This window comes from Malus sylvestris, chromosome 11 (assembly GCF_916048215.2).
Source record: "Malus sylvestris chromosome 11, drMalSylv7.2, whole genome shotgun sequence".
NCBI lineage: Eukaryota > Viridiplantae > Streptophyta > Magnoliopsida > Rosales > Rosaceae > Malus > Malus sylvestris.
The window spans coordinates 13,277,374-13,303,746 of record NC_062270.1 but is presented as its reverse complement, the minus strand read 5'-3'; the positions used below and the strand labels follow the sequence as shown (position 1 = coordinate 13,303,746).

General features: G+C 37.3%; 2 protein-coding genes across 5 annotated transcripts; both read right to left on the bottom strand.

Annotated features, from left to right (window-relative positions):
* Positions 1 to 279: 279 nt before the first annotated feature.
* LOC126588585 (protein NUCLEAR FUSION DEFECTIVE 4-like) lies at positions 280 to 5,115 on the bottom strand. 4 transcript variants are annotated; one of them, XR_007611528.1, is made up of 4 exons: positions 3,137 to 5,115; positions 1,374 to 1,774; positions 1,055 to 1,289; positions 280 to 678 (listed from the first exon to the last, which is right to left on the bottom strand). XR_007611528.1 is itself a non-coding variant. In XM_050253693.1 (2 exons), the coding sequence occupies exons 1-2, from the start codon at positions 4,818 to 4,820 to the stop codon at positions 1,709 to 1,711; spliced, it is 1,725 nt and encodes a 574-aa protein (XP_050109650.1). In that variant the 5' UTR covers positions 4,821 to 5,115; the 3' UTR covers positions 1,635 to 1,708. The 4 variants fall into 4 exon arrangements, 2 of the variants coding, with proteins under 2 accessions (XP_050109650.1, XP_050109651.1); XR_007611527.1 differs by having other exon boundaries at positions 1,055 to 1,268; XM_050253693.1 differs by lacking the exons at positions 280 to 678; positions 1,055 to 1,289 and having other exon boundaries at positions 1,635 to 1,774; positions 3,162 to 5,115.
* Positions 5,116 to 6,653: 1,538 nt separating this feature from the next.
* LOC126591529 (protein NUCLEAR FUSION DEFECTIVE 4-like) lies at positions 6,654 to 8,810 on the bottom strand. The gene has a single exon (XM_050257233.1). The coding sequence runs from the start codon at positions 8,550 to 8,552 to the stop codon at positions 6,873 to 6,875; it is 1,680 nt and encodes a 559-aa protein (XP_050113190.1). The 5' UTR covers positions 8,553 to 8,810; the 3' UTR covers positions 6,654 to 6,872.
* Between the last annotated feature and the right edge of the window lie 17,563 nt (positions 8,811 to 26,373).

Sequence of the window (26,373 nt, the reverse complement as noted above, 5' to 3'; positions counted from 1 at the left end):
TAACGGGTGGTTAACGGGTTTCGAGGGTTCACCCAAAATGACCCGTTATTTAACGGGTGCTTAACGGGTTGACCCGTTAATCACCCAACCCGTTAAACACTCACCCGAATACTCATTTTAACGGGTCGGGTCAACGGGTCGGGTTTGAAATGCCAGGTCTATATCTCACCATTAACCTCTAAGTAGGCACCGAAAAACCATGTGTAGTTAAGTGTTATCACACTTCCTATATCCAGTTCGAGAAGATATTCAACAAAATCTGAACTAAAGTGTCAAAAGTTGCAAAACTTCGAACTTCATAACTGAGGTTTATGTAATTGTGTCCGAACTAAAGAGCAAATGACGAACAAAGACATGAAGTTGCATTCTTCCACAACTGATGCATGGAAGGCCTTGTGACAACACTTTATCATAAAAGAAATATGCCGCTTGATATACAAAAATCATATATCAGTTGTGACTATCAAGAGATCTTTCTACATAGGTTGTTCAACCCGCAGCCCGCACACTTGAGTATCACAGTACTTGTTGATGTGCATGGCGTACTGGCAAATTTAACTCAGAGAAAATCGTTGATGTTTCTGAATGTTTCTATCCCATAAAGAAAGAACTTTCCGACCCGAACTTTTGAACATCTTGTGGACATAATGCAGAAAGATGAAACAAGCAGAAGCTACCCTGCAAAACCAAATAGCAGCAAGCTAACTATCAGAAGCTAAACAGAAATTAGAAAGCCAATAACAAAAGTCCTGAATGATTTTATCGTATGATAAATCCATATCGTTGTTATCGTTATCTGACAAATGGGATCTGTTACTGAAACGGAAAAAGGTATATCTAGCACCTGCAAGAAACTTGATAAAATCAGAAAGGAACTCAGCGGTGTTTCTCCTACTAAAATCGTGCCAAATAATTAATTCATCCAGATTACTTTTCATTTCAACTAGTCCTTTTCTGTTCTAGTGCATATATCTCCATTTGTTGCCTTATGGTATGACCGTATGAAGCTTCAAAAATGAACTAAGAAAGTATGAGAATTCAATAGATAACGAACCTGGTGATTTGAATCTACCACTCCACCCTGCCCAATCTCCTCAAGCAGAACAGAAGCAATTTTCATACCAACATCCTCCGGAGGCATCAGCTATTTCTTCTCATAGTCAAGTTCATCTATTTGTCCCCCTTGTGCATAAGAAATAGTTGTATCCGCAGAGATATAGCACCCGGAGGTGGTTTCTGCAACTAGTGAAATTCCATAACCAGATGACCTGCCAAAAAGCCATTGTTTTCTGCAAGAGTCAGAGTGTTACTAGCACGTCGACATGATAAAACTCCAAAAGTACTTCCAAATTAGTTCATCAAATATATCCCACCTCGTAAAATTATAATAATATCTAGATTGAAGATAAACTCTCCAGCTTGTTGGCCATCTCTATGGTCGGTAAATATGTGAACATCTGGAAGGAAGGGATTAAAGAGTTCACGAGCGGCATGCACCATAGTATTTTCAAACTGTACAGACTACAGACACTCTCGTTGAGAATGTCACCCCTCTAATCCTCTTGACCATCCCCTCATAAGTCTCAAAAACTCACTGTCAGACTTCGAACAACTGGGATTGCCAAAACAACTTCACCGCCACCTTTAGGAGCGCATCCACGACTCTTTATTTCCAGCTCCAACCCTTCTGAGGGAACTCCAAAGCGTTTTAAAATGGGAAAGGTAGTGGACCGGAAGTTATCAATAGACAGGTCCCTTGAATCATTTGTAATTCCTGAAAGACAAAATGGAACTGACTTAAAGTAGCAGCATCTTCGTCAAGCGCAAAGCGACACACACAAATGCTTTCCTGATCTCTACGATGCATTTGGTCAGGTCCCTTCTTTCAGTTAACCAATAGGGTTAGCTGGCTAGGCCATTTATTTATAGCAAGTTGACATTAAGAATAGAACAAGGATGACAAAGATTAAAAACAAGATATTAGTTCCGCCTTTCCGTGTTAATGTGCGACTGAATTTAGCTTTCCTCTTCCCTGTGTTGACTACGAAAAGAAGCTCGTGCTGATGGGAAAGTGCTTATACAAGGTATTAGTTCCGCCTTTCCGTGTTAATCTCGGAAAAATTATACTATATGAAAATTGAAATATAAGCAATGCAACATAAAAAATTTAAACACATTGATTTAAGATGTAAAATATAAACTTTTTTTTATTTTTTATAATTTTTTGTATGGATGAAACCCAATGGAAGATCATAGTAGAGTCATTAATTCCCTCTAAAAATTCAAGCTACTCATGAGCTTTACGAGTTGAACATACTAATGTTCAAACCGGGCTTATTTTCTAATTGAACCAAACTAGGCTTGACTTGGTTCTTTCACGAGTCAATCGAGCTTCAACAAGCCAAACACAAGCTGACCTCGGTGCAAGCTCGAACTGTTTCAAGCCAATTTATAGTACTAACCCTCTTGTATTATAGCATAAGATTTTTATTTATTTATGTCGAATATTTGATCATGATACATTGGAGCATGTTCAAGGAAAGTCCCTCTTTGGAGAAATGGTTTTGAGCTCCCTAAACGTGGAGACAAAGAGTGGTTATTAGATAGGGTGACTTCATATGCAATTTTTAATATTTTCCAACAAGTTTTATTTCCTTTGTTTTTAGCAAAGCATTGCGAATTATGAAGCACCGATCAAGTCACATTCCTAAATTGAGATTCTTTGAGTTTCCATACTCCCAAATCCCCCTCCTACTCTATATCCGTGCTTCATAGATTAAGAATAACACTGTCACTAATATAGCCACTCCATTCAGGACGACATTAATATTTGGGATCATTAACCTCGAAATCACAAGCAATTCTTCAACCAAAAATTAAGCCACAAAAGAAATTCGTGACTGGTTAAAGATAAGGAGCATGGTTTGGACCAGCCACTTCAAAAAGGGTTAGATAATAAAAAGACTTTCTATCTAGCTAATTTAGCTGAAATCTATTGAAAAAGAAAATATAATCATAACAATAATAATATAGAGAGTGCCCTCCCAGATGCTGTTAGATTTCAAGTTTTTGACCCGGTGAGAATTAAACCAAGCAGAAATCTATGCAGGCTCTCTATACTTCTTATAAATATCACCTTTGTAGAACTCTCTAGTCCTTACCACCAGAATCAGTGAAACAAGAGCACCAAAGAATGTGATACCAGCCAGAATACAGAAAGACAGCCTATAGCATTGACTTCCAAGGCAAGTAAGCTCCTTCACCGACGCCCTCGTCAGCCCTTTCTTTGCTAGCTGATTCAGTGCCTCTCTATCATAGAGCATCCCGGTCACCTTCACATTGAGAATATAGGACCCAAGGGGACTTGCAAGCTGCCCACAATTTAACAATGTAGCATAGTATTTCAGGCCAAAGAGCTCGGAAATGATTGTGAAAAGCAATGTCAGTTGAGCGCCGAAAGAGACTCCGATTACCACCGATGCCACGTAGACCGAACCCCGGAATGGGAAGGCGATGGAGAGGTAGGAAATGGATGATAGAACAAGCATGATGGTCATCATGAGTGTTCTAGGGACTTTCCACTTCACCATTAGGGTTTCTGAGACAAACCCAGAGAAAACCCTACCAAAATAGTTCCAAATGCTCACTAAAGAAGCAAATGTGCTTATTGTTTTGGTTGGATATCCTAATGCCTCACCAATCTGCCCTAAATTGTCAATTGCTGTCAAACTTGATCCAAGTCCACAAAATGTTGCAATGAACAAAATAATCATGTCCGTACTTAAAAGTGCTTGTAAAATTGTATAATCTTCACCTCTTGTTGGTTTTTTGCATATGTCGCCGCAACAAGATGTGCTCTTTTTGTTTTGATCTTGCACAGCTGAGGAACTTGACGCCGGATCCAAATCATCCTTAACTTCTTGGATTTCGCTCGGCTTTTCAACAGCGATCTCAGTCCGTGGATCAACTGTTTTTTTCTTGAGGTTCCAGAGGACTAGCTCTTCTCGAATGGCAACCCCGAGAGGGATAAACATAAACAGGCAAACAACGGTAGCAGTTCCAGCATAGGCAGCTTGGGAGAAAGCAACCTTCCTTTGAATCAAACTCATAGCCATGATGAACAATGCAAGGGAGATTGAGATGTAGAGGAAGTGGTAAAAAACCCTTATCTCATTTTTTTGTCTAACCACTTGCATTGGCCTAATGGTGTAAACAAAAACTACTGATAGTGCAGCAGGCAGCCACCCAATTAAAAGAATCAATGATTTTGAGTCATTAGGGTAAATGGCAAGGTAAAGCTGGGTAAAAATAGCTCCACTGAGCCCAGTAAAACCTTTTAACAGACCAAGCATTACACCTCTACTTTCTGGGAAATTTTTTACACAAGTGACAAGAGCTCCAGTGTTTGCAAAATTTTGAGAATTGGCTCCAACGCAAATGTAAAGGCACATCTGCCAAACTTTAGGTTTTACAATTTTTTCAGTGACAGCAAGGTAAATCATGAAATACCCAACAAAATTCAGGCCTGATCCTAGTAGAAGGACAAACCAGGTAGGGGTTACCTCACCAATTAGCCCTGAGAGGACACCAACATTTGCACCAAGGTCCTTGAAGAAGCCTAGCATGTTGAGGGTAGTTTGGTCGTATCCAAGAGTGGACTTGATGTCTTTGGAATATACACCAAAGAGATAGGTGGCACCAGCTCCTGCCATGATCAGAAAAGATGCAAAAACCGTGAACCATCTTCCTTTCACCACCTGCAATGCAAATTCACACGGTCCACCTCCATTGCTGGTGCTGCTGCTCCTAGAACTACTCATTTTGGCTATGCTGTGGTACCCCAAGTTCGATACAAACGATGCTGGAGAATGGGAGTATCGTATTGAGGACCTCGATCGCAGAAAGTGAATGCTTTTAACCAACTTCGAGCAAAGACACTAGCAATTCTGATAGAAATTTAAGAAGAGAGAAATTAAAGATGGGATTTGGGTTGATTTGGCATCGAGTGGCAGATTTATGAGAGGGTGAAGTGCCAAGATCCCCCATTAACTGATGGAAATGTGACAAATGGGGATGTGGGAATTGTATTATAGTAGGCAAATTAGGTCGAGTAAAGCGAGCGAGTTATTTTGTGTGAGCCATTAATTAAGGTTCATGCTTATCATGTTAATCCAATGTTATTGTCTTCCAATGCAAAATCAAAGATTTCTGTGGTTTCTGTTTTTAAAATCCTATCCAAATATCCTTTTTTTTTCTTTTTTTTTTCAATTTGAGTAAGAACTTATCTTAATTTCCCATATGGTTATATTTATTTCTACTTTGGCAAAAAATAATAAAAAATTATTTCTACTTATTTTGGTAATTAATAATTGTTTAAATCATGTAAGCAAACACTTATCTTACCCATTGAAGAACATGAGAAAATGATGTAAAAGTGATGTGGCAAAATGGGCCAATGATCTTTTCCATTTATTCCCTTTTTTTTTATAGGTACAGATTATGAACAATTGGTCCTCATTAAAACATAATCCGCTAGTCGTAAATACAAATTAAAGACCATTGCAGTGTATATTACTCTTCACACGAGTGTTTTTTTCCTACGAGCTTGTTGGTTTTTTTTTTTTTTTTTTACAAGAGAAATGCTAAGGAGATTTTCTCAAAGCGAGATTCTTTATGGATTCTCTTTTAATGTTAATTTTCATGTCAACGTTGTGCAAAAAAAATGAGGTGTCATAGTCCATGGAGAGTCCCATTTTTGAGAGAGTCTTTTTAGCATTTTTCTTTTTACAATACAACAATATATTTACACGAAAGGATTGAGTAATAAATTGTATCAAATTTGTCATTCACGAAATTCAAACTTAAAATCTCCCACTTATAAATGAAAAAAAAAAATATCACTACTACCGTAGCATTAAGTAGCATAAGCTGATCAGTTTTGTTCCCATTTGGACTTGAATCTAATTATTCATATCACTACACGGAGAGGATTACGTATAATAACTAATAGAGTCTATAACTTGCGTATAACTCTATAGATTCGCGTAAGTTTTTTCCCGAGGGAGAAAGTGAGGTAATAGATTACGATTATGGTAAGTTTATAACTCGATTTCCTACAATGTGTAATTGAAAGAAAAAAAAAATTCGTAAATTTTGACCATGGTTTATCCAACTCATCTGTTTGATGGCTATGCCTAACATGGAAACATGCTCAAGTTTTCAGTTCTTATTCTACAATTTCAAGAGAGGAGAAAAACAAGAAAAAGAGATGGTGGAGCTGGTGGAGCTGGTGAAATTACCTGCAGTGACATGGATTTGTGGTAAATGGATGGCAGCTCTGATATGTCCAAAGTTTTGTTCGTTTACACGTCAAGTCTATATATATATATATATATATATATATATATATATATATATATATATATGTTTTTTTTTTTTTTTGCGAACTGAAGAAATTAGGTGACAAAAGTTGTATGGTGTAGTAGGGATATACATTTGACCACATTCATTTTTATTAGAATGAGTGATTCAAATTGACAGTAGAATAGCATACGCATTTTTGTAGCACCGACTATCCGTCTTCTTGCTCGTCAAATCAGACTTTAGTAGTAAAGAAATAATAAGTGCCCAATTGTAAATGAAGACACCACAAGTGAGAAATCACAAAACAATTGCCATTTACTTACAAAATACATCTTTTCAGTAGTAGTAGCGTATACATATATTGTTCACCAGGAAAATGTCCAAGTGCTTCTTGGTTGCACTTCATTTCTCAAGAAACTCTAATCCAACAACTCTGGGTTCATAACATATCAAATTCCACATCTTGTCAAATGCAAGAGATGGTGGTGTTCCAAAAAACAAAAAAAAATCTAGGAGTCCTCAGCTTCCTCTCTAAACTTCTTATAAATATCACCTTTGTAAAACTCTCTTGTCCTCACCACCAAAATCAACGAAACAACCGCACCAAAGAATGTTATAGCAGTTAAAATTGAGAAAGCCAACCTATAACATTGGTTCCCAAGGCAAATCAGCTCCTTCACCGAAGACCTAGCCATCCCACTCTTTGCCAACTCCTTCAATGCTTCTCTGTCATACAGCATTCCGGTAACTTTCACATTCAGAATATAGGACCCGAGGGGGCTTGCAAGCTGTCCACAATTGAACAATGTGGAGTAGTACTTGAGCCCAAAGAGCTCGGAAATGATTGCGAAAAGCAATGGCAATTGAGCACCGAAAGAAAATCCGATGATCACGGATGCCACATAGACCGATCCAGGGGCAGGAAATGCAATGAGGAGGTGGCCAACGCAGGACAGAAGAAGAACAAGAGTCATCATTAGGGGTCTGGGGACTTTCCATTTTACCAATAGGCTTTCGGAGACAAACCCCGAAAAAACCCTCCCGAAGTAGTTCCATATGCTCACCAATGACACAAATGAGCTTATTGTTTTAGTGGGATATCCAAGAGACTCACCAATTTGCCCCAAATTGTCCACTGCTGTCAAGCTTGACCCGAGCCCGCATAGTGTTGCGATGAACAAAATGAGCATGTCGATGCTTAGCAATGCTTGTAAGATTGAGTAGTCCTCTCCTCTTTTTGGTTTGTTGAATACATCAACAAAACAAGAAATCTTTGTTTTCTTTTCTTGCTCCTCTTTCGCTTCACTTTCTTGTGCCGGAAGTTTCTTAACAGTTAACTCGGTTGGAGGATCAACAGGTTGTTTCATGAGATTCCATAGGATTAACTCCTCTCTAATTGCAATACCAAGAGGGACAAAAAGGAAAAAACAAACCACAGAAACACTTCCAGCATAAGCAGCTTGTGAGAAATCAACCTGCTTCTGAAGTACAATCATAACCATGAGGAAAACAGCAAGACCAATTGAGACATAGAGGAAGTGGTAAAACACTCTGAGCTCATTGGGTTGCCTAACAAGCTTCATTGGCCTAATGGTGTACACGAAAATTACCGACAGCGCAGCCGGAAGCCAAGCAATGAGAAGAATCATGGATTTCGAGTTGTCTCCATAAACCGCCAAGTAAATTTGAGTGAACATAGCTCCACTTAGTCCTGTAAACCCCTTTAACAATCCAAGCATAACGCCGCGACTAGCCGGAAAATTCTTCACACATGTGACAAGAGCTCCTGTATTTGCAAAATTCTGAGAGTTGGCTCCAATGCAAATGTAGAGGCACATGTGCCAAACTTTTGGCTTAGGGATTTTGGCAGTGACAGCAAGCCAAATCATGAAGTAGCCTGCAAAATTCATGGCTGAGCCAATGAGGAGGACAAACCATGTTGGTGTGACTTCACCTATGAGCCCTGAGAGGACACCAACATTTGCACCAAGGTCCTTGAAAAACCCTAGCAGGTTGAGGGTAGTTTGGTCATAGCCCAGAGAGGACTTGATCTGCTTGGAGTAGACACCAAAGAGGTAAGTAGCTCCAGCTCCTGCCATTATAAGAAATGAGGCAAAAACTGAGAACCATCTTCCTTTAACCACATGGATTGCAAATTGAAATGGTTCGCTCCCTCTCTTGATGCTCATTTTTCGCGATGGCGGTATTGCGGTGCGCTGGTTCTCGTCGGGATAAACTGTAGAGGAAATTTAGTAGGTGTGGCTAGCAGAAATTTGTGTATGTTTTTTGTGAAGATCTGAGGAAGAGAAAATTTGGAGATGATTTTTGGGATTGGTTTTGATTCAGATATTGGAAGAGATTCATTTTCTTGCTAGTTTCTAGTACTAAGGGCCAAAAGGGATGTAGTATAAATAAAGCATAGTGAGGGATCAAGTGGGAGAACGATCAATTCTCTTTGTGAGGATCCCAGATCCTCTAATCATGTCGTTTATCGTATATCGTACGGTCAGAAATTATTATAAATTTTTTATTTAAAATTAAATATAAATAGTACATTTCGAAAATTGATCGTACGATGTACGATGAATTAGAGAATCTCCGAGATTCTCACAAAGAGGATCCGGAAAGCATCCTCAATGCAAGTGAGTTCGGATCCTCGTCGGATCCTCTTTATGAGGATACCGGAGATCCGTTCATTGTACATCATATGGTCAAAAATTATTTTAAATATTTTTATTTAAAAATAAATATAAACAGTACTTGATAAAAACCGACCGTACAATGTACGATTAACAAATACGATTCACAAAACTCTAGGATTTTCACCAAAAAATCCGGAAATGATCCTGTTGGTTTTATATGAATTGAGGAGGACCCACTTTTGCAATATCTTCATTTCCCCAATGTCACAGACTCACAGATCTTATTAGTGAAAGTCAATTTTAAGGTCACTTGGCCTCTTTTGTCTTCCATGGCCTTTGGGGTTTTTCATTCCCTACGTTTCTACACCATTGTTTGATCTGATCACGTAATGAGTGTTGCAGAACACATAATAAAAACATGAAACTCATTACTTGTAAGTTTTTCTCATTAAAATAAGTGTGTTTCTTATATTCAATTTGAGTTGTAATAGGATTTAGTGTAGGCGGACAATAGTACTATAACAATTATTGATGAGTGTGTCACCCACAATAAGCTCTATAAACAGCAATGTGTATACTTGCGTCATGCATCACGCAACTAACACTAGCATATTTTCTTATTTCTACAGTATATTTACAAGTTTGGTGACAGATCTTTTACTTTTGAATTATATGTGTAGAGTGCTGCCTCATCTCCTTACATCAATCATATGAATAGAAGCCTTATTTTCAAAATTATTATCCTTAAATCATGTTATTTTCTTTTTTAATCCACACATCTCATTTTACTTCTCATACACCCCTTGATAATTTCTGTTCGTTGATTTTCTTCAATTCATCTGATCCTACTGTTGAAAATTAAAAAAATATCTGAGAAGTAAAATAGGACGTGGATATCACAATCTTAATTAATATTATACTTGTGTTTCTGGCCAGCAGACCTTTGGCACAAGCATCAAAAATCTTATCGTATTGATGAACATCGATCCTAAATGATATGATCGTGATAGTGTACACCAAGTAAAAGTTGGATTACCGGCAAGGGAGAGGTACATGCAAATTATAGAATTAGTGATAACGCATATTCTATCTTTTAGTAAAGTAATTTTGGATCGTCGAGCATTTTTCACTAATAAATTTAGAGTATCGATTTTGACACTTTTTTTGAAAGAGTTTTAACAAAATATTTCTTGTACTGTTTATTTTTAATAAAAAATCACATTTATATTTTTCTTTGGTATTATTCATTATACTTTTAAAAATAACTTTTCATTAAAAAATAAATTTTTATAGACTTTTCATTAGTTTTTTTTTTTTTAACGCTGAACGCTACAAATAATTATTGTAGAGAGTGTCAAACGTTAAAACAAAAGTAAAAATCGCTACTCATGAATCATGATTCAACATAAGCACGCATTAAGGATGATATCACGGAGGATAATTCCCTTTTTCACATTATATTGGGGGACCGTAAACGATAATAGTATACGCAATCCAATCATGACAAAGCTGATGAACTTGTAGGCTCGAAGCTTTATAAATCCAGGCCATGGAAAACCAACAGGATCGTAGGAATTCGTAAATTATATTTGTTTATCGTACATCGTACGGTTAGTTTTTGTCAATTATTATTCGTGTTTAATTTTAAATAATAATATTTAAAATAATTTCTACCCACACGATATACGATGAACGAATATGATTTACAGACCTCTTAAATCCTCACAGAGAGGATCCGATGAGGATTCAGATTCCATGGAAGAGGCAAAATTCACCTAAAGTGGTACCGTAGTAGGTTAGTGGGGACCTGAAATAAGCCATATTTCTTGCATGCTTCCCCCACCACCATAAAAAGCCCTTCACATTTAGGGTAGGAATCTTCCGCAAATGACGAGTGTAGAAAGTGATCAAGTTTCCATGATTAAAATACTTGAACTTGAGGGAGACTTGAAGGCTTCATCCTATACTTTTACTTATCAGTCACTAGGTTGCAACCATAGAATCCATGTAATTTAACCCTCTAATGCATCGTTGTATTGTATTAATAGTGAGTAAGTTTCAAATTATGTGACCTTTATTTTAGCATGTGAGTCCTCTTAATTACGTTTGACATGTTTGTCCTATGTATGTTCTTAACGATTTCTTAATAAATTCTTATTACCTTAAAAGTCCACTAGTGCATCCTTAACTTTGTATATTTTACTTTTATTTACTGCGTTAATCTTATATTTAACGTTAACTTTATATCTTTTATTTTTGTTTTCTACTTTAATCTTATATTTAATGTTGAAAATTACGCCGTTTTTAGTCTACATAATTTTTTAAGTTATGCTAGAAAGATTCTATTTTTGTACCACATTGGTGTATGACATGAATTGGGAGATGATACATATTAAAATCACTATCTCCACCAAAGTGGTTCTTGGGATGATTGGCATTACAAAATGTCTAACTTGGGTAAGCTATTTTGAATAATTGGTGTTATCATAGTATTCTTGAGGGCCACCACTAGCAACTATAAAGACTATTGTGTTTCCTTCAAAGAAATTCTTTTTGTGAAATGATATTTTATTTCAAATCAAAATCTCTCATGCAAAAAACACTTGTATGGCTAGCCATATTTGGAGCTGATGTCGATCCAACTCTCCAGAACAGTGTAGCCGTATAGGATGTTTTCTTGACTGACAAAATAAAAAATTTTGTCGAGGAAAAAAGAGAAAAAAGACACATGAAATGAATATGAGAAGATTGGGCCATTGGCTTCATCCGAAAATATTTTATGAAAATAAACACTCATGTACTCCTCGTGATAGAACAGTACTTAGTTGTTGAAAAATCATAAGCTCCTGCTTCTAGCTAATCATAAACGACGCGTGTTTAATCTGTAATTAAAAAATTAACTACTTGGACATATGTTATTTTTCAGTAGCTAAGTTATGTTCTATCACTAGGCGTACATGAGTGTATATTTTCATAAAATATCTTAGGAATCATTTGTCACGAGTTTTAATATGAACAAGGAAAGAGGTGTAGGTGCATGCTTCTGAATCCATTGTCTCTTTTGGTGGTAGTAGAATACACTACACGTCAAACAGAAAATTGTGCTAGTTCATGTGCCACAACATTGGCTTCACGCTCTTTTCATGAACACGTAAAAAGAACGGAATGGCCATTTTCTATGCTTTTAACATCACCTAATAATAATTTGCTTTCAATTTCGAAACAGGTCTCTTTTGTGTTGATAACTGTCACACATATTGATTAGAAGAGGGCTAAAAGTTTGCAGCAAATTGCTCATCTTCCTTATGTTTTTATGTATGTAGGACTTTCTCTTACTTGAATGGGGGCAAACCCTGGAGAAAAAAAAAACCAGACATCAAAGATTCCACACAGTATGGGCTTTTAGGACTTTTCACAGTACTAATAACGAAGTTCGCTAATTTAATAGATATTATTTTATTGGTTAATCAATTATTTATGCAACATATATATCTATTTTATTGGTCAGTCAATTATTTATGCAACATATAAATATGTTGCATGTGTGGTATAATCATCACATCTTATTTAGAAGTGGTAATAAAGTTAGCCTACTTTTTAGAAGTGGTATATACAGTTCTATCTTCACATTTCATATGAGATATATTAATCCATCGACTATTAGAAAAACAAACATGACATTCAGTTGTAATTGAGATATCATAGATTCTAAACCCGTAAATAATGAGTTTGATATCAATTTATTTTGTATTTTTTAGTATAAATATATCGTTGTATCAGGGAAAAGAAATTAAGAGTTTTAACACAAAAAACTTCGTTTAGCATGATTGTAAATTTGTAATGGTTATTCTTTTGTAAGACCAACTCCAGTGGTTGAGGTTAAAACCCAAATTTTTAGCCTAGAAAATTTAGGTTCTAACCGAGAAACAGCTTTCCTTTGCCAATAGTTTTAGCTTAAAATTTTAATCTGAGATTATTAAAGAATGGTTTTAGCCTAATTTTGTTTTCTTTTGGGAAATTTTTTTTAAAAATAAAATTTATGTAGATTATCATAATGTATTTTTATGAACATTTTTACCTAAAAATAACTAAATTCTGATAAATAATGAAAATTCACTAAACCTACCTCATTCTCACACATGCACCACATGAAAGAACATGGAAAACCACACAACCAACCGCATTCTTAAACACAAATACATAAGTGGTAGAAAGAAAAAAAAAGGAAGGATTTGTTTGACGAAAGTGAATTTTGCGTGGATGTTTGAACAAAATACATAGGTATATGTAGAATTTTTTTGGGGATTTTGATTTAAATAATTTTACAATTGTTTTGCCGTTGGATTTAGTTTGGACATTAGATTTTTTTTTTTTTTTACTGTTAAATTTGCTCATATTCGTTCTCAGCCATTACATTTAATGTATTTATAAATTTAATTTTTTTAAAAAAAATTGTATTTGGATTCGCGGATCAACCAACAGTCCAACCACGTGGGTTGTCCAACAAAAAAAAAATCTTTGGTCTTTCTGCAAGTGCCCAATAGCGTCAGCAGATAAGTCCAGGCTCCCAGCCACTATCATCGACTCATTTTTTTGTCTAAATTTTGGCTCAAAAATAAGTTTAACCCAAAACCTTATTTTATCCTAATGACTAGAAAAGCTTTAGAGGTTTAAAACTCAAATCTATTGGAGTTGGTCTAAGTGCAAAAGTATGATTACAAAGGTAAAGTTCCTTCAAACCATTTCAATCTCACGATTCATTAGGCCCATCTCTTTTTAATCTGTTGGGCTTGAATTTAGTGTTCGGCACATTAGAATGCAATGCAGGGCTAGGCCCAGTAGATTGAAATCCCAGCCCAGTCATTTTAACTAACAAATCAATGTAGAGAAAAGTTAGAACAGGTTCATAATTTTCAGAAATTTCATATTTTGTTTTACAAAAAATACATTTAAATTTTAGCTTGATGTGTAACTCAGTTTTTGACACATCCTGACCTGGAATGTCCACTTGGATTCCGAATCAAGTTTTGCTAGTTGTCACCAGGAAGGTGATAAAACCATAAAGTGTAGTGATGTGTAAAAAGTGAGCAAGTTTAAACCTAAAAGTGCCTAGATATAAGAGTGCGCAAGTGAGCGAGAATAAACTCATTCCACACGTGATGTTAGAGCATAAGTAAAGTACAGTAAAGTAGATTGAGAATTATACAATCGAAGGTAACCTCCTATACCAAGATTTACTAAGAATCCTCGTCAACAGGAAAGCTCAGCTACTAAAACCTAGAGGGGTGAAAAACAAGGGTGAGTGGGCCTAAAAATAAAGTTTTATAAAAATCTTTTTAAAAACTTTATAACCCTTCGTCATAAAATAAGTATAGTTTCCAAAATATATAAACTATGTATAGTATGAAAATAATTACCATAGCCTGTGCAATATCTCAAGAATTCAATATGTCATAAAATTCGTATATAGGCATATAACTTCCAGTAATCACAATATCTCGCAGAAATAAACATATCACATCGAGTGCCTATCCACATGTGCTGATACACGAGTTTATGCAGAGGTATTCTAACATGAACATGATTGGGTGTTGTAATGATTTACGCTCTAATATTACAATCACGTAAAGATTAGCGATAGGATTATCACATACGAGTCCTAATTGCCTATAGCAATCTAGAACAGGACTGGCACCGACAATGGATCCAAAGTGAGTGCACGATGCGAAGTGAACATACATGTGAAAGAGTAGCCTTGACCCGGGCGAGTACTAACACCAGACCCAATGAAGAAGAAGGTCAGATTTTTTGTCGGGAAACTTCCCCGGCTCCGTTTAGCTTCAAATCTCAATCATTTCTCACATTCTACCTACCAAAATGAAGCTTAAGAGGTGAGGAATGGAATTATAACATCATTAGGTTCTGCCGTGGCCGGAAAAGCTTGCAACATTCTCGGGTTCACCAGAAAATCTGGGGAGTTTTCCCCCGCGTCGTTTATGCACTAAAATTTCTGCCAAAAACCTTAGAAAAAGCTAGAAATACAAACCAAAACATGATCCACTAGGTTTTAGGTTATTTTTGAGACTCATTGTTGATGAAAAAAATTCAACCCAGAATATTGGGCTCGGGTTTCTTGGCGTAGTTCTAGATTGGAGCTTCGCTCTTTTCCTGGTTTTAAAATGGTGGAGAGGGACGAGGTGGTGCCATTTGAGGTGTTTGGGTGTCGACAGGGTTCATCAGAGAATGACGATGGTGCTCTTGGCGTCGGGTTTGCAAAGGGAAGAAAAGGAGAGAACAAGAGAGGGCTAGAGTGAGAGAGAGCCGGGAGAGTGAAAGAGTCCAAATATGGAAGAGAGAGTGCCACGTGGCAAGAAGAGAGTGGAGAGTTTCTGCTATGTGGGTCCCACGGCCAATATAAATTATTAAAATATTTAAAATATCCAATAAGAAAATATTAAAATAATAATATAATAATTTCAAAAAATATATAAAATATAAGATAGTAATTTTTCACAAAAGTATTTCTTGGATTCGTAGTTCCGTAAAATATTCGTTGTAATTTTGAATTCGATTCCGTTTGTGCTTACGCGTTCGTACTGTCGAGTGCTTCGATAACGGTAAAATAGTAGCTTGTACGCATCACGAAAAGACGGTCAACGAAAGTCAACAATCTCACCTTCAACGGCATTTTCGTCAATTCACTTTTTTCAAAATTAATAAAATCGTAAGATTAGGGACGGATTGTTACAGTTTTTTTATTCATAATTGATTAATAAATTCAGTATACGCATATTTTGGATCGTATTTGACCTATTATGGTAAAAAATGCGCTTTAATTTGATTTTGCTAAAATGAGTTGATTTTGTGGCTTTTCTCTTTATGATTTGTGGTCTTCTAACTGGAGTTCCCTTTCTAGATTGGGCAACCTTAGAACTCATGCTACTAGTTTTCTATTTTCAAAACTTAAACTTTACTCATACTCATTTATATATTATAGATTATATATTATATAGAATAGTTTTTTAGATTAACTAACTCAAATCACTTGATGATAGAGATTAGTGGAGTTAGTTATTTTTCACTTGAAATCAAAGGGGTTCGTAGCCTAGCCTATTTAAAGTTTGAGTATTTAGTCTCTTAAGGCATTCAACTGGATATAGGCTAGAAGATCCACCTTAAAATTTACGAAGTGTTTTGGTGATGCATGTCATTGACCCTACTATGTAACCAGGGGCGGATGCATTGAGGGGCAGGGGGGTCAGCTGAACCCCTGAACTCAGTGAATGTCCAGGGATAACTTGAGTGTTGACTTTCCAAACTTTGGTAAATGTTCATGGATGACTTGTGTGTTGCCCCTTTAAAGGTTGGAGTTGCCCTTCATATATGCCCTTCAATTGCTTGATAAAATGCATTAGAGAGGTGTTGCCCCTTTACAGTCTAGTCCTAATATTATTTACCTCTGGCTTGTTTGTTAGTTGTGATTACAATTGTAGGTAGAAAAAAAAGAACCAAGTAAAAAATTATCAAAAAATGCAAAATAAATGAAATGGTGATCTCAGAGAATAACAAAGCATCATCATTCTTGGACAAACATATTAATGAGAAGCAATGATATCAAACAATGTTAGTGTGTTCAAGATAAGTGTGTTTCTTTGTTAAGCATTCATATGGGAGCAGCCTTGGAATATGTTAGTTACCCACGCAAATGAGGCATTAACAGGTGTGCAGTATGCCTTTCCAAATGACTTTAGGCCTACCAAAACTTGATGAAATGTCGATATATATGCTATTTCTGTTAAAAAAAATTTGTGCGCAACGCATGTTGGAAATTTTGAGTAGAATTTCATTATCCCACATTGCTCACCACCACAAGGTCCCCTCACTTTATAAGGCTTTGTCATTTATAGAAAGTGATTGGACTGATGGGTCTTGGATAATAAAATTGAGCTCACCCTTGGGGTTGAGCTTTGGGGTGTGCTAATTAATTGATAATTAATATATAATTAATTATCAAAAGATAGGTCTTGAGCCTTGGGGCTCTTGAGCTCGAGCTTTAATAATTAAATATTTTAATTAATTATTTTCGGATTTGGTTAATTATTTTTAATTAATTTCAAATTTAATTAATTAATTATTATTTTATCAATAGACTCATCATTTCAGATGAAGTCTGAAGTGTGAAAGAACGCAGAAAGAAAAAACGCCTCTGACAAGATGTCTCCGAACAGATGCATCCCTTCCTCATACATGTTGCGAACATGCATAATCATATTATATATACATCTATCTACATGACATTTAGAACACAGAAAATCAACATTCTTCTTCTACAATCACAAATATCCTTTTTGTGAGAACCACACAGAAATTCGCCAGAAGTCAAGTTTTCCGGTGCTGGAATTCTGACTTGATTGTTGAATCCTGGTGAAGCAGACGTCTGTAGAACTACAAACACTGAGTAGGGGCGAAATTTCTGTTTCAAGGACATTGCGGTACGCAAGTCTCGATCTTCAATATTTCTGTTAAATATTATTTCATTGTTCATACACTGTTTGCATTTTATTATTTATTAGCATATACAAATTCATCATAAATTGTTGACATATCTCCAACAACGCACGCTATTCTTACTAATATCTCTAACATTATTTCCTAGATCCGCAATTGTATGTAACCTACATGCCTGTACGATTAGAAGCCCTTCACAAATACAAGAACAACTAAAACAAAGCATACATACCTCTGACAATTTAACTAGTTTGTTCCTTCTCACAAACACAACATGGCCATATTCTGTAGACACAATAATTCAGCACACACACAATGTCAGAAACACAGAGTCATATATTTAGGCTAACATGTGCTTATACAGCTCATACCTTGTAGTAATAGGGGGACGGTGACCCCAAAACAGTTTCGGTTGTTCCATTTCAATGTCCTTAATTAGGACATTGCATAGGCACCCACATAACTAGTTTATGAATGGGACCTCCATGCTTTGGAATTATCTTGTTCCTCCATAGGTGAGGAAGAGTTCATCTTTAATTTACTTCATGATCGATTTACAAATTTTTTTAGTTTATAATCAGAATTGTTAATATTATGAATCGTTCTAGAAAGATTATTTTTATAAAAATTAATATAATATGAAATCGTTTACTTATCAAACTACACAAATACAAATAGACCGGTTCAATAAAAATATTATGAACCATCTATTTATTGTTGTCGTTGATTGATTAAACGACTTTAATTTTAATTAGTTTTGTTTTTGTTTTTTGTAAAGATGCTATTTATAATGTGATTTATGATGTAAACACTATCAATTATAAATACAAAGGTTTACTAATTGAATACGAAGTAAATTGAGAAGAAATCCTCCTCAATTTAAAAAAGCCAAGCTCCTCTCTAGATTTATCGATATTGTTAAATGATCATGCGTTCCACATAAACAGGACAAATGGGCTTCTTTGTATTTTCATTTCATCTGCTTCCCAATCAACATTTATCTTGCAAGTTACTTAATATTATGGTTCAGTAGTATTTATTTATATTTATAAATATAAGATCTTAAATTTAAACATTGTAAATGATGAGTTTGATATCAAATTATATGACTTAGCCCATGTCCCCCTCCTTATGTAATATATCATTATTTGAAAGAGAAAAAAAAACTACATTAATGGTCCCTGTCCCTCATGACTTACTGAAGCATGGCCCTAACATGATTGAATTCCAACCCAAAATCATATAAGAGCTTCCTTCCATCCACTTTGAAATTTGGGCGTAAGGTCCTGTCGCCACAAGTCCTGCACCATGTGGCTTTGTCTTGGTGGTCCATGTTCCCCTAAGCTTTTAGGAAAATATAATTGAATGGATCACCATGCATTGTGGACTTATTTTCGGGAATAATTCATCCATGAGAGATATATTTGTTGACAAATTTTTTTCCTTACTAAATTATGATCTTGGACTCTTTAATTTGGTTGGATGTTTGTAGCTTCCTTCTTTTGTGATTTAACCATGTTGCAATTCAATTACAATGACTTAATTTAGTTAACTTTTTACAAATTTATCAATGAGCAACAAATGCAACAATAAAGACAATTTTACATGAGTAAACTAGGATTGGTATCAAGACCGAATACCATGCATATCGACAACTGAATCGTGCGTCATTAGAATAGCTAAATGGATACCGAACATCGACATTGTCACAATCGATTTACCGACTATCGACTAACCAATTTTGTTGGTTGATTAAGGTTGTAAGCCGATGAGCTTAACGGCCATGGAGATTTGAGTTGGTGGTGGTAGGATCTGTGGTTAGTTTGGGAGACGACATGGGCTTTGATGGGGGCGAATAGTGGAGGTGGGGTGGGATTGGCTTTAGGGAGGATGAGGGCAACAATGACGGGATCTGAGACGAACGTGAGGAGGAGAGAGGCTTAAGATGAACCAAAGAGAGAGGCCACAAGAATAAGGAAAAAAATTATATCGGTTAGATATTACCGACAATTCAAATTTAAGGTTCTGAAATTGCTCCTAACCAAGGAAGAAAATATCGGTAATATCGGAAATATCGGTAGTCCGAAAACACGGAAATATCGATGGAAATATCGGGATAATATCGATATCGATAAAAATTACATGGAAACCACGAAAATTGTAAGAAAAACTTGGAATTTTTTATTGAAACTTTGCATGATGTTTACTTAGTCAATTATCTATTAGTTTATCACAAAAAATTGGAAGAAAATGCATTGCATGATGGATTTAACTGATTTAAGTTGATTATATAGCGAGCTGGCAAACATTATGAGTGTAGAAAATATGTAGTAATTAATAAAAGAAGTTTAAACACACCATAATCATTGATATATTATGAATTAGTATAATATTTTACACTTTATACATTGCATGATAAGATACATGAGTGACTTATTACCTTTTTTATTTATTTAAGAATTATATGGTTGTGGGGCTTTTATTTAAAATTTATATTGAAGATGCTCTTAAATTATGTAAAAGTGTAATCGAAAACAATAATTTATAATTTATATAAGATATATATATATATGTATATATATATATATTCCACTTTATAAACCGTCCACCTCACCTTGCTATTTCCCATCACCCATCCACTTGGGTGGTTTTCATAATTAAAACCATCTCAAAGTCCATGGTTTTCAATTTTTAAACCATCCAAAAACGTCAACATTTGCTATCTCACATTACCCAATTTTTTGAGTCCTCAACTTGCACAACCACCGCATATTATTCACACTCTCTCATCTCTGCTCTCACTCACTCTCTCTCTGCCTTCGCACTCTTTCATCTCCGCCTCTGCCTTCGCACTCTCTCATCTCTGCTTTGCCTTCGCACTCTCTCATCTCTACTCTCACTCACTCTCTCTCTCTCTTCGCACTCTTTCACCTCCGCCTCTGCCTTCGCACTCTCTCATCTCTGCTCTCACTCTCTCTCTCTCTCTCTCTCTCTCTCTCTCTCTCTCTCTCTCTCTCTCTCTCTTCACACTCTTTCATCTCCGCCTCCACCTTCGTCACCGATCCCACCGACGACAACCCCACCTCTGTCGTTGACTCCAACGATGACCACCACGACCCCCAATCGCCCCCAAACCCCAACCTCAACCTCCACAACAACCACCCATTCTCCTCCTCCCCCGGAGCGCGCCCCGCCGGCGCCGCGCTCGCCTCCGTCTCTGTTCCACGTCTGCTTCAACCAAGACCACGCCTGCTTCACCGTGGGGACATACCACGGGTTCCGGATCTACAACTGCGATCCGTTCCGCGAGCTCTTTTGCCGCGACTTCGACAACGGCGGCGGAATCGACGTCGTTGAGGCGCAGATCTTAGGTCTGAGTTTGCAATAGATCTAGGTAGTGCGACGACGCAGCCTCGACTGCCTTTCCGACGAGATTTTTTCGATAATATCGCGATATTTTGACGAAAACATTTGGATACCTATTTAAATATCCATTGTGCGAAAAACCGATAATATCGGCGATATTTTGCCGATATTATCGGCATTTTCTTCCATGCTCCTAACCACTGATACATGCAGTTCGGTACGAAAACCTGTTGAAAAGTTTTGGTTGCCAAAACTTTGGCATTTTCGGTTGAAAAATCGGTTGGTTCGATCGGTATCTCAATGTGTCGGTTAAAAATCATAGCCCTAGCACAAACAACTCAATTGTTCCTATAATAGCAAGAACTGAAATTACAAGAACCAAAGTCATGATTTGGTCAAACAAATTTATGACGTTATTTCTGTAATGTAGGTGAAAATAAGCTGTGTTTACAAATAAAACGAGGCATCAAATTTCTTTCGACCAAATTAAAAAAATAGACATTAACCTCAAACACACATAATTTTTAGCCAGGTTATTTTTTCAGTATGCATTGCGACATATATAGTAGGAAAATGCTCCATAAATTTCTCTTTCGTCATTTGATTAGACAAGCTATACATCTAAGATTCACACCAATGAACTACTGACAATGATGAGACTTAAATTTGTCATATTTTATTTTCTCTTTGTTGTCTAGTTCAATACTAGATTGAGTAAATAGAGAATTTCAATATTTTTCTTCTTTAAATTTTCAGTCAACAGTCTTATAATTAAGATTTAACAGCTAAAAATTCAAGTATGTAGGATTCATCGAATTATCGTAGAATCAAAATAAATGTTCAAAGTTTTACAACACATTTAGCCTCAAGCTAAAGCTTACCCCATTGCATCTTTTTCCTCGTGCCTTCGAGGGCATCCGATAAAATTGTATAATTTACTTGTGAGATATGTTTAACGTGGCAACAAGGGCAGTGAGATCTTTGACACAGTCCAACATCACATAAATTGGGATAACCTAATAAAAACAACAGTCTCTCTGTCTTTATTCTGACTTTAATCCATGCAATATTTGCACTCTCACTCCAATAATGCATGCAGTGTGGTCATTTATATAAAGCTAGACAACGATGGTGACAATTTTTGAGATGCTTGGGAGGGACAACAAGCACCTGGTAAAAATCTTTGGGCACCTGAATTGAGTGATTGCTTATTTGTCACAACCTAATTGGGTGGTTAGTACGTTTAATCCGTGGTGCAGTTGATAAATACAGATTGTTTGTTAAGTGATTAGGAATCAGTCAATTCTCATGTCAAGGACTCAATGATACACACATACAACTGTATATATATTACAAGGTGAGAGAATAAATTGATGTCAAACTAATCATTTAAGAAATTAGAATCTAAGACGTCTTACTTATAACGAAGAAAGTATTACTAGATGGTAGTTGTTGATGCACAAAACCGGAGGTCTTGGAATAACGTAAATCCGACCGTGAATCTGCAAGAAATGTAAATAACACAAGATGTATCGTGGTTCGCCCTAAGATTTGGGCTACGTCCACACTGATTATTGTATTTCTCTGGGAGGTGAGGGGAGTGAGGGATAGAGCTTCTGAGGGTGAGAGAACTCTTCTCCTAAGAAATGGCCTCCTCTAATTGTGAGGGTGAGGAGTCATTTTATAGAATAAGGGCTCCTCACTTATTACATATTTGCCTCTTCCTTTATTACATAATTACATTTGAGTTCCCTGAGTATTTATACGAGGTCTAAATACGGAGGCCCTAAGTATGGTATAAACAGTAGTCCCCCAAGTCTTCAGTCAATAGAGTCTTTTGGCTGGAGACTTGAAATTCAGTCCATGTGTGGACCGAAGTAACTAGATGTCATCTAGGACTGATACTCGATATGAGGTGGTGCCCAATCTGAAATGATGCTCATCCAGAAGTAGCACATGTTGTGAGGCTGCTCTGCTTGTGGCTTATGTTGCCTTGGTTGGCTCGGGTTGTGGCGTTGGAGGTGAGGGAGTCCCTTTTATAGAATAAGGGCTCGCTCCTCAATACATAAATGATGGGCTAGAGTCGATGCTCGTGGTGAGGCGGTTGCTCAGTAGACAGCGATGCTCTTTAATGATGGTGAGGGAGTCCCTTTTATAAAATAAGGGCTCACTCCTTAATACATGAATAATGGGCTAGAGTTGATGCTTTAATGATGGTGAGGAAGTCCCTTTTATAAAATAAGGGCTCGCTCCTTAATACATGAATAATGGGCTAGAGTTGATGCTTTAATGATGGTGAGGGAGTCCCTTTTATAAAATAAGGGCTCGCTTCTCAATGCATGAATAATGGGATAGAGTTGATGCTCTCTAATGATGGTGAGGTAGTCCCTTTTATAAAATAAGGGCTCACTCATCAATACATAAATAATGGGCTAGAGTCTCCCAAATATTTTTCATGAGGCCCAGTTGAGGCCCAGTTGAGGCCCAATATATGGTACATAATGTAGTCCCCCAAGTCTTTAGTCAATAGAGTCTGTTGGCTGGAGACTTCAAATTGAATCCATGTATAGGCCAAAGTAGCGGTTGTTCGGAGGCAGTATTTGTATGCCCCGCACTGAAGCTTTGTAGGTGAAACTTTGCAAGTGAAGCTTTTGAAGCTGGAACTCTGTAAATGAAGCTTTTGAAGCTAGAACTTTTGTAAATGAAGTTTTTGAAGATAGAGCTTTGTAAATGAAGCTTTTGAAGCTAGAGCTTTTATAAATGAAGCTTTTGAAGCTGTAGCTCTGTAAATGAAGTTTTTGAAGCTAGAGCTCTGTGAATGAAGCTTTTAAAGCTAGAGCTCTGTAAATGAAGCTTTTGAAGCTGATTGACATGAGTGATGCTCATGAATGTTTATGTTGATTGACATGAGTTATGAGTAATGCTCATGTATAATTTGGGAGTACTGGACGTATTTTTGATCATCTGATTGGTGGTAATAGCGGTAGGTTGCCGAATAGTTTTGGAGTACTGGGCGTACTTTTGATCACTTGGTTGGTGGTAATAACGGCAGGTTGCCGAATAATTGTGAAGTACTGGGCGTACTTTTGATCACCTGGTTGGTGGTAATAGCGGCATGTTGTCGAATAATTGTAGAGTATTGGGCGTAGTTTTGATCGCCTGGTTGGAGCTATTTTTTGCTTATGGGCCTTCGCTCTCTACATAAAATTCCAGCCTATTTATTTTGGGCTTTGCCTTTTTTTTTAATATTATTATTACCCTCTGATGGGGTTTATACAGATGTCTCCGAAAGATAAAAAAATAAATCACATTCTACAGAAACAAGAAAAGCAAATCACATCATTCTGGTAGGGTGTTTATTCCTTGCTTTTGCTTTCTCCTTTCTTTTCTGCTTTGCTTTTGCTTTTGTTTCTGTTTCCCACTGCGTTTCTTTGCTCAAGTAGACATATCCTCTGAGCCTTCAGAAAGTGATTTCACATGGCTACCACCCTGTAAAGAATATGCTCCTTGAAGCAGGAAAGCAAGAATGTTGTTCGGATATGGGCACATGCAAGCTTTGCATAGTTGCAGTAGATAATTGTAATGGAGATAATATATATATATATATATATATATATATAACAAGTGAGTGCATGGTTGAAGTTCATGGAGGACCCGTTGGTGGTGCATGTGCCACTGCTAGTGGATGATTGCTTTTGCCTGTTTTTTTATGATGGTGTCTCTTTCTTTTTGAGTTGGTGGTCGACACATTAATTCGTCAAATAAAAAATTCTTATCTTCTTTCATCAGCTTTCTCTGTCCACCACGACATTGAACCTCAGCTCCATGATATGGGTTCATCTGAAAAACAACTTGGGATTGATTGTAACAGTGAAGTAAATGTTATCAGAAGTGAATGCTATCAGATGGCGGTAAATGCTATCAGTGATGATCTCAACAGTGAAGTAAATGCTATCAGACGGCGGTAAATCGATCCTAATCTTGTCGGCGTTGAACCAGAACAAGAACCTCTGGACCTGAATCTCCTTTAAGTCGATGATCGCCCCGTATGTGAGCTTGCCCGTTATGGTTTTTTCGTAGTAGACCAAGTAATCGAACTGAATGTAGCAGGTCTTGGGCAAAACGACGATGAATCGAATTGAATGTAGAGATCCTTCATGAACCAATCAGAACCACAAGGCGACTTTCCATTTGAGGAGGACCTAGATGAGAAAAAAATGAAAACTAAGATCTAATGAGTGGGATACTGCTAGGGGGATTTATTCCAATCTGGGCCAGGATTGACAACGGCGAAAGCTACATAATGTTGCAGACAGTAGGCGCGGTGTCGCCCGCGGCAGAGTTGACGGAGGTGTTTGGAGAGTTCGGACCTGGCGGGCTCGAGATCTAGGGCTGAATCGTACCTGAGGCGGGTCCACCGGCGTTGCGAACCGGGCCAGAGAGACCAGGCTGGGCCTAGGTGAGAGGAGTAGTGGGGATACCTCGTCCGGCGGGCCCTCAACAGTCATTGGCACGAGAATGACGTGCAAATCGTCGGCATCTTCTTCAAAGAAATAGATCAAGACGGCGGCTCTTTTGGGTCTAAACTTTTCTGGGTCCCTTGAAACAGGGGTGTCGGATTCTGCAAAACCCACCTGGGATACGACCTTGCCGATGGTTTCTTCGATTCTCTGCTCCTCAATGTCGTCATCGTAGGGAAGAGGCGGCGGCTTATAGAGGCGAAGCTTCTAGGCTAAAGTGATGAGTCTCTGTGAGCCTCCGCATGCATTGGGTAGCTCCATGGGTAGTGTCAGCGATGGTAATAACCTTCTGAGGATTCAGATCATGGGTAGTGCTGAGGATAAGGAAAGAAGACGGCCACAATAGAAGCTAGAGCTCCAAGGGCAATGCTGGATGCAACACCAAATGGGTGCATGACAACTCCAGTTTGAGCACCGTGAATCACAGTGGCAACATAAACATTCACAAACTGCCTAAATGCAATTCTCTTAGACATCAAGTGCGTGGACTCCAGCAAAGCCACCACAAAAGCACTCAATGCTACTGCCGCTGCCGCTACCTCCACGGAAAAGTTTTTAGGCTCCACCAACCAAAGGGTCAGCATAGAGAACCTATGTCGTGGCAAAGATCACATGCCAACAGCTTCTCATGATGTCCCCAACCATTGCATCCAGGACTATTAGGATTGTGGTATATGAAAAGGACGAGTAGGTTAAGTACTTTTGAAGTTGTGGAGGTCCATAGAGGGTGGTGCAGCCGACTATGATGCATGCCAAAGCTGTGCGTAGGGCGGAGCATAGGTGCATCCGCCATAACGATTGGGTTTGGTGATCTCCCATTGTCGTGGAGACCAACAATTTATGTCACGAATTGTTTGTGAAACAAGGAATTAGTGGTGTGAAATGAGATGAAAGGGTTTTTGCCCTTCAAGTGTTGGGAAGCTTGTTGGTTTTACATACAACCTGATGAGAGGAAATAAGGGTTGGGAGGAAGG

Bases quoted from the DNA above. Each gene is read 5' to 3' on its own strand.
- LOC126588585 (XM_050253693.1), bottom strand. From the start codon at position 4,820: ATGAGTAGTTCTAGGAGCAGCAGCACCAGCAATGGAGGTGGACCGTGT. The intron at 1,775-3,161 runs GTAAGGACTAGA...TTTGTCTTTCAG, and splicing joins TTGTTTCACTGATTCTGGTG to GAATTACAAATGATTCAAGG.
- LOC126591529 (XM_050257233.1), bottom strand. From the start codon at position 8,552: ATGAGCATCAAGAGAGGGAGCGAACCATTTCAATTTGCAATCCATGTG.